The sequence below is a fragment of the Balaenoptera acutorostrata genome, chromosome 2 (genome assembly GCF_949987535.1).
Source record: "Balaenoptera acutorostrata chromosome 2, mBalAcu1.1, whole genome shotgun sequence".
In the NCBI taxonomy this organism is placed as follows: domain Eukaryota; kingdom Metazoa; phylum Chordata; class Mammalia; order Artiodactyla; family Balaenopteridae; genus Balaenoptera; species Balaenoptera acutorostrata.
The window spans coordinates 179,454,866-179,463,596 of NC_080065.1; the positions used below are offsets into that span (position 1 = coordinate 179,454,866).

At 40.4% G+C, this 8,731-nt stretch overlaps 1 protein-coding gene across 1 annotated transcript; it reads left to right on the forward strand.

Moving 5' to 3' along the window:
- Window positions 1–306: 306 nt before the first annotated feature.
- LOC103006530 (zinc finger protein 846) lies at window positions 307–6,081 on the forward strand. Its single transcript, XM_028163295.2, is given in 2 exon segments — window positions 307–321; window positions 5,014–6,081. Coding segments are annotated over 2 exon segments (1,083 nt in total).
- Window positions 6,082–8,731: the final 2,650 nt, after the last annotated feature.

The following is an 8,731-nucleotide window of genomic DNA, read 5'->3' on the forward strand; positions in this document are numbered from 1 at the left end:
CCTCTTTGTACTTTGATTTGTATAACTCTAAGATGGATGTTTAAACCTGTCTTCATAGGTAACAAGATTCAGAAAACCATTTTCTTGCTCCAGGTAACTCATGGTGCTTTGTCATACCATGGAGTTAGTGTGTTTGTGGTGTATTCTGTGCATGGTGTGGAAGAGTTTATAGGCCTGCGATTGTTGGGATTGGATTGGCTTCAGAGTATACGCCATGCTTCTTCTCTCTGAGGTCATCTTTCTGGGGACCCTTCCTGTCTTTACGAGAGAAAAACCAAGGAGACACGGATGGTGGCTCGGTTACTGATGGATTCTTCTCAGGCAAGTGAAAAGAGGACCTTTCTTCAAAATGTTGTCATGCTTGTTTCCATCAGGTAACCATGTCTCCTTGTAATGTCCCCAAGCTTTTTAAAGCAATTAATGGCCCTGCTTAGGGAATGAGTCCCAAGTGAATTTCTCCCGGGCCATGCCATCTCAGAATATACAGGGCTTACAGGGGATATGATTCTTTTATCTCAATATTTATTAATTCTTTCTGATCCTCAATCATGTTTGTTGGCTTATTGTTTTGCTGAGTGTTATGACAGATCTTAAGGAAAGTATGTGAAAGTATCTAAGATCTAATCTCACAGAATTTGTGTGTCACTGTGGAAATAATTCATTTGTTATTAGATTTTACAGTGCTGCATTGTGTTCAGTGCTAACTACAGCTTATAAATAGAGGAATAAAGCAAGAAGAGCCCACAGTAAAGCTGTTTTTAAGAAAAGTTTAATCACGTGTCAGTGATGCTGGTAAATCCACGTGACTGGATGTGATCAGACAGCGTATATAGCTAGAGAGAAGAGGTCTGGGCCCAGGAGTACCGTAGGCTTCTGGTCTACCCTCTTCAATTCCTCTTGCATCTCTCTGAGAACATCAAAGAAGATGGTTTTTAGCTGAAGCCAGCATGTGTTTGATAGTTTAGCACTTAGTGACCTCCGAGGATGTGGCCGTGAACTTTACCCAGGAAGAGTGGACTTTGTTGGCTCAAACGCAGAGAGATCTCTACCGAGATGTGATGTGGGAGAACTACCAGAATCTCATTACGATAGGTGAGGCTGGCATCATTTCTTCACTGAGCTCTTTAGGAAATGAATGTTTCTCAAGTACATTTGCTGTCAAATGGGAATACCGTGGTAAACAAGACAAACCTGGTCCCTGGCCTCATGAGCCTTACTGTCTAGAGGATTCCACCATGAAAATGATCTTTATTTCCTTTAGGGACTAAAAAATCTTAAGACTTTAAATGTGTATGAGGTTGAACATAGTTTTTTAGGTCTTAGAGATCTCCAGTCACTTGAGGGCACAGAGAGAGAATGTGTTTGGATTTTTGATCCTTTAAAGAAGTTTTACTTGTTTGAGATTTTGCATGATTATTTTGCTGTTTTTAAGTTAAACTTCACTGTCTTCAGAAACCCCGAAGGCTAAAGTGTTGGTTCCCGACTCAAGGACATGTTTTTCATGTCTTGCAAGGTCCTCTTTATGTGTTTTTCCTTTAAGCAGGGTACAAATCATGCAAACCGCATCTCAACTCTCCTTTGGAAGGAGCAGAAGAGCTGAGGACAGGAGCAAGAAGAGTTCTGCAGGGTGAGTTCATGGCAGATAGGGTTTTTAAAAAAAATAAATTTGTTTATTTATTTGTTTTTATTTTTGGCTGTGTTGGGTCTTCATTGCGGTGCGTGGGCTTCTCATTGCGGTGGCTTCTCTTGTTGTGGAGCATGGGCTCTAGAGCACAGGCTCAGTAGTTGTGGCTCACGGGCTTAGTTGCTCTGTGGCATGTTGGATCTTCCTGGACCAGGGCTCAAACCCGTGTCCCCTGCATTGGCAGGATGATTCTTAACCACTGCCCCAGGGTTCTTAACCAGGGAAGCCCCAGATAGGGTTTTATGAAGAGAAGTGAGAGTCTGGGAAAGGGGCGGTGCCTTTGGAAATGTCACTCTGCAAACTTAAAGGTGTACTCTCTTTTCTGAGAAGACTAAGGCCATTTGGCTTCTGAGTTTCTTCAGGAACCTTCAACTCCTGTTTACCTTTAAATTCCATTGATCTTCTCAACCTCAGAAAGATCTGTCCATCTCATTTGAAAATTTCATTATTTACAGGTAGCTGTTTTCACCATACCTTCTTATTTATTTATTTATTGGCTGCACCACACGGCATGCGAGTTCTTAGTTCCCCAACCAGGGATCGAACCCATGCCCCCTGCAGTGGAAGTGCAGAGTCCTAACCACTGGACTGCCCAGGAATTCCCTCACCATATCTTCTTATATTGTTTTCCTGATTCTATCATCTTTTTGTTTACCATCAGCCTTTCTTTTCCAGAGTGTTATAACTTGGTAAATTATCCACAATTTTTAAACCATATCCTTATCATTGTCAAACTCCTAACACAACCAAACTTTGTGGTCCATCTTCCCTTTTGTTTCATCATTTTTATTATGTTTCATTCATATTAAGAAAGACACATGTGCCATATGCTTTTTTTTTGAGGTAAAATGCATATAAATTAACCATTTTAGTGAATGTAAATTATTGTTATTGAGTACATTTCAAAAGGACACCCAGTATCCGTTAAGCAGTCATTTTACATTCATCTCCTACCCCCAATCCCTGCAACCACTAATCTGCTTTCTTTATGATTTTACCTATTCTCTATATATCATATAACTGGAATCATACAAAATGTGATAGGCTTCTTTCAGTTGCACAGTGTTTTCATCTATGTTCATCCATGTTGTAGTATGTATCAGTACTTCATTTCTTTTTATGGGTGAATAATAGTCAATTTCATGTCGATTTACATTTTGTTTATCCAATTGTATGCTGATGGACATTTTTCCCCCACGTTTAGCAATTGTGAATACTCCTGTTAACATTTCTGTACATATATTTGAATACCTGTTTTTAACTCTTTTGGGTACATACCTAAACATAGAATTGCAGGGGCATATGGTCATTTTATGTTTAACTTGTTAAGGATTACCAAACTATTTTATACAGAGGCTGTACCATATTACAGTCTCACCAGCAATGTAGAAGAGTTCCAGTTATTTCATATCCTTGCCAACACTTCTTATTTCCTTTTTTTTAAATACTAACCATTTTAGCAGGTATAAAATGATATCTTTTTTAAAAAATTTATTTAATTTATTTATTTTTGGCTGCATTGGGTCTTCGTTGCTGCATGCGGGGTTTCTCTAGTTGCAGTGAGCGGGGGCTACTCTTTTTTGTGGTATGCGGTCTTCTCACTGTGGTGGCTTCTCTTGTTGCAGAGCACAGGCTCTAGGTGCGCAGGCTTCAGTAGTTGTGGCTCACGGGCTTTAGAGCACAGGCTCAGTAGTTGTGGCACACGGGCTTAGTTGCTCCGCGGCATGGGAGATCTTCCCGGTCCAGGGCTCGAACCCATGTCCCCTGCATTGGCAGGCAGACTCTTAACCACTGTACCATCAGGGAAGTCCCTTAATTATTTTGGTTCTACATTCTTTCTAGTGCAGCCCTTGAAATCTGTGTTCTACTAGCTTAGTGGTCACCTTAGAATGACAGAAATTCCTTAAATGCCTGAAGCCATGAAAAGAAAATTAACAATTCTCTTTTAGTGCCTTGCCAGGCTGTTTACAACTCTTCCTTAGCCTTCCCTTCCTGCTTGAATGCATCTTGAAGGTCAGCCAGAGGTGAAGGCTTTCAGTCCTCTCTGGCCTTTCTGACCTTGCATCCGGCCCTGCGCATGCTTGCAGACTTCTTAACTCTCTGGTAAACGTTCGAGTTTTTATATGCCCCTATTCACCCGCATATAACATTCCCAACTTGTCCATCCCAAGGCTTTTCAGTCTGTCTACTATTTGTCCCAACCATTTTCCCTTTCCTCAAGCTGCTGCGGCCAATACTTCACCTGTAGACACTTTCAGCAGAAGCTGCCTCACTCCTGGGAACTCTCTGAGTTGGGTGAAATAAAGGCAAGCTCATGCACTGATACTCAAGGAAGCTGCCAGACAGATTGAAACACACAATGGCAGTTCTTTGAGAACAAGGTCCATGTTGCTCCTTTTGGCACTAGCAGCTTGTTCAAGAGGTGCATCCTGCCATCTCCATGGCTGCAGCTGATCTGGAGAGTGTGGATGGTAGGTGGGAGGTTAAAATGCCACAGCACTCTCTCAGGGAAATACAGCTGCTTCTTTCTTTTTACCATTTGCTTGGTGGTTGTATATTTTTTTGCTAGATTCTGAATTCTGCAAGAGTTGGTTCTGGTAGTTTTTGTAAGCTTGTTAGTTTTCTTACCATGGGAAGGAGCCACCAGAATCTAACGCATTTTGTGATGTCATTCTTTGTTCCTTATGCTTTGAAATAACTTTATCCCACAATTTTTCCTCAAACTTGAATTTTTCCACTTTATTTCGGAATTGGATTTGCAACTTAAAACCAAAGGTCCCACACCTCTTCAAGATATTTCTGTGGAAAAAACATCAAATGGAATATAATTGGTAAGATCTCCAAGAAACAATTTTTCTCCTCCATATCAGGGCCAGAAGCACAAAATCCATGAGAATTATATGAGGTAAATGCCATTTACCTAGAGAAAGCAGAGTCTATGAAGAGATTCTCTGAATATCAAGAATTTGAGAAGTACTCTAAACTTACTTCAAACCTACTTCTCCTTAGAGGTCTCACATGTAAACATCCATATTATATGTAACTCTGATATCCAGTTTTTGAAACACAATGTACCCTAAATAATTATCAGAAAAACTCTCTAAGATGCTCTGTGAAAATAGAGAATGTAATTCAGGGTCCTGGCCTCATAGCTTATTCAACTTAAAATAACTCAGAAACAGAGGAGGAACTCTGCACACTTAATGGAAATGGGGGAAAATTAACTATGATAATGTTTCCAATGCATAATCATTGTGAGGGGGGAGAAATTCTATTATTATAATTAATGTGAAAAAGTCCTTAGTTATTATTTATACCTTAATCAACAGGAGAGAAGCAATCCTGGAGAGGAATAATATGGCTCTAACCTGTGTGGAAAAGTGTTTGGTGAACACTCATTTCTTATGACACACACGAGAACTCACGTTAGACAGAAAACTTCTAAGGGTAATCAGAGTCGAAAAGCCTTCAAAAAGAACTTTATTCATACTTTGCTCAAGGAAATCAGTGCTGGGGAGAAAACTTCTGAGTGTATTCAACATGAAAAAGTCTCGAGTCAGCTTTCAAATCTCAAAAAAACTCAGACACAAGGGAAATCGTGTGAACACAAAGACTGTTGGAGAACTTTTGTGAATCAGTCATCGCTTAAGTTACATAGGAGATATCACGCTGGAGAAAAGCCCTATGTGTATAAAGAACATGGGAAAGCTTTCACTGATCCCTCATACCTTCCAGATCATATAGGAATTCACACTGGCAAAAAGCCCTATGTATGTATGGAATGTGGGAAAGCCTTTACTCGATCCACAGGACTTATTTTACACATACGTATTCACACTGGAGAAAAACCCTTTGAATGTAAGGAGTGCGGAAAAGCTTTTATTCATTCCTCCTACCTTAAAAAACATGTAAGAATTCACAGTGGAGAGAAGCCATATTTATGTAAAGGGTGTAGGAAAACTTTTACTTGTTCCTCAGGTCTTGTCTTACATATGCTAACACACACTGACAAAAACCCCTATGTGTGTAAGGAATGTAGGAAAGCCTTCAATAATTCCTCAGTGCTTGATCAACATATGAGGACACACACTGGAGAGAAGCCATATGAATGCAAGCAGTGTGGGAAAACCTTCACTCAGTCGTCAGGCCTTACTACACATTTAAGAACACACACTGGAGAGAAGGCCTGTGCATGTAAAGAATATGGGAAAGCCTTTGCTCGGTCCACAAATCTTGTTATGCACATGCGAACGCACACGGGAGAAAAGCCGTACAAATGTAAAGAATGTGGGAAAGCCTTTAGATACTCCACACGCCTGAATATGCACATGCGAACTCACACCAGAGAGAAACCATATGAATGTAAGGAATGTTGGAAAACCTTCACTCAGTCTTAAGCACTTGCTCAACATCTAAGAACTAAGACGTGAAAAAACCTGTAAATGTTCCTCAGACCTTAGTATTCACATCTAAACTCATCTGGAGGGGGCTTCCCTGGTGGCACAGTGGTTAAGAATCCACCTGCCAATGCAGGGGACACAGGTTAGAGCCCTGGTCTGGGAAGATCCCACATGCCACGGAGCAACTAAGCCCGTAGGCCACAACTACTGAGACTGCGCTCTAGAGCCTGTGAGCCACGACTACTGAGCCCGCGTGCCACAACTACTGAAGCCCACGCACCTAGAGGCCGTGCTCCGCAACAAGAGAAGCCACTGCAATGAGAAGCCCATGCACCACAACAAAGAGTAGCCCCCGCTCGCCATAACTAGAGAAAGCCTGTGTGCAGCAACGAAGACCCAATGCAGCCAAAATAAATAAAAAATTAATTTAAAAAAAATTTAAAAAAAAATAAACTCATCTGGATAAAGACCTCATGAAAGTAAAGAATGTGAAAAAGCTTTACTCAGTTTTCATCCTCACGTGATATTTGGGAACTTACATGGGGCAGAATTCGAATTCATAGAAGCTACATGGGAGAGCAGTAATTGTTCACACCTTACAGGATGTATAAGAACTCACACTTGAGAGAAAAACTTTCTGGTCATAAGGCGTGTAGGCAAACTTTTTTGTTGTTTTTCTAACGTTAATTTTATATACCTGAAATTACTGTAAAAGCCATGTGAAGGTAAGAATGAGATACAGCCTTAAAATGTTTCACATGCTTTAAGAAGCACATGATAACTCACACTGGGGGAAAACCATATATATGTAAGGAATGTGGTAAAACTTTTACTTAGTGTTAAGGCCTTAATATCCACGTGAGACTTCGGCATAAACCCCTATGAATGTAAATGATACAGGAAGAACTACACTTCTCAGTTGTCGGTAGCTAGGTGTAGGGTCCCACTTGGAAAACCATGGCTCCTGAAAAGTTTAAATGATGCTTTAAAGGCAAATCTCTGTGTTGCTTGCTTTGCTATTGTCAAAATTCACCGCGACATAGTGGGATAGAAGAGATGGTATCCATAGAGACGTTGGCTCAATGTTTAATGGAAAAGGAAGAGGGGAAGGCACATTTTGTTCTTGCTTCCCCCAAGACACATGAAGGGGGCTCTTAGCTCATTTGTGAGGTTGTAAATTGCCTGGTCAGTATACTTGGGCACTCTTGAGTGCTGCTGTCTGTCAACATGCTAAGAAAATCCTCCTGAAACCAAATTATCACAAAATCAGGGTTCTGCCACCATTGTTCTCTTGGAGATAACCCCCAGCCCCTCTGAGGTTGATAGAGACATTCTGGAAAGGGGGGCCACCACTCACGGCAGGGGTCAGTCAGGACCACCAGCAGCTTATCAGGTAAATACAATCAATCAATCAACAAACAGTTGTCTCAGGATCAGCCAGGAGACAAAAAAGAAAAAAATGTGAAGGGGCTTCCCTGGTGGCGCAGTGGTTGGGAGTCTGCCTGCCAATGCAGGGGACATGGGTTCGAGCCCTGGTCTGGGAGGATCCCACATGCCGCGGAGCGGCTGGGCCCGTGAACCACAACTACTGAGCCTGCGCGTCTGGAGCCTGTGCTCCGCAAGAAGAGAGGCCGTGGCAGTGGGAGGCCCGCGCACCGCGATGGGGGGTGGCCCCCGCTCGCCGCAGCTAGAGAAAGCCCTCGCACAGAAACGAAGACCCAACACAGCCAAAAATAAATAAATAAATAAATAAATTTATTTAAAAAAAAAAGAAAAAAGTGAAAAAGCTGCAGATTTAGGTGGCTACAGGCACCCCTCCCTCCCAAAACTAAAACTTGAAATTAAAAAAATTATAGTTTATTTACAATATTATATTCATTTCAGATGTGCAACATAGTGATTCAATATTTTTATCAGTTACACTCCATTATTTGAAATCTTTAGGTATGGAGAAAATGTCAGGTCTAGCAAACATAGTGGTAGTCTCATATTACTTACTGATTTAAAAGCAACAAAGAAAAATAAACCCCTAGATACTGGGGAAGAAAGTAAAGATTAACTACATAAATTCTATGTATGTTTGTTTACATAATGTATATATGTATAATTTAGTATAGATGCATAATAAATTATATAAATTGTGCATAAGTTGGAAATTAGAGATCCATGATTTGACCAAACTGGAGATTCAAAATAACTTATATATAATAATAAGTTACATGTAATTAAGACATACAAGAGATTTGTAGTAAACTTTATATACTAAAAAATGTATATAACAAAAAGATTAAAAGTGCACTGATGGGCTTTTGTACCTCTACAACATAACTTCTGAATTTACTTTAACATTTGGTAAAATGTACTAATTGACAAATCTTTATAGACTTAATCCTGGCACTCAGTTAAATTACAGGCATACCTGGGGATCCCATTAAATTTAAACATTATACTCACCTACAATTATAAAAAGTAACTAATAGTAGTAGAGGAAAAATAGGTGTGCCTCACTTTAATTGTAGCCTTGCCTAAATTTCCCATAGTCATAGTACCTATTGCCCTAAAATATCCTGTTTTGGACATAGATGCCCTGACACAATAATAAGTTTACGTCTTTGACATGAATTGTTTTGATAAGATGGGACGCCTC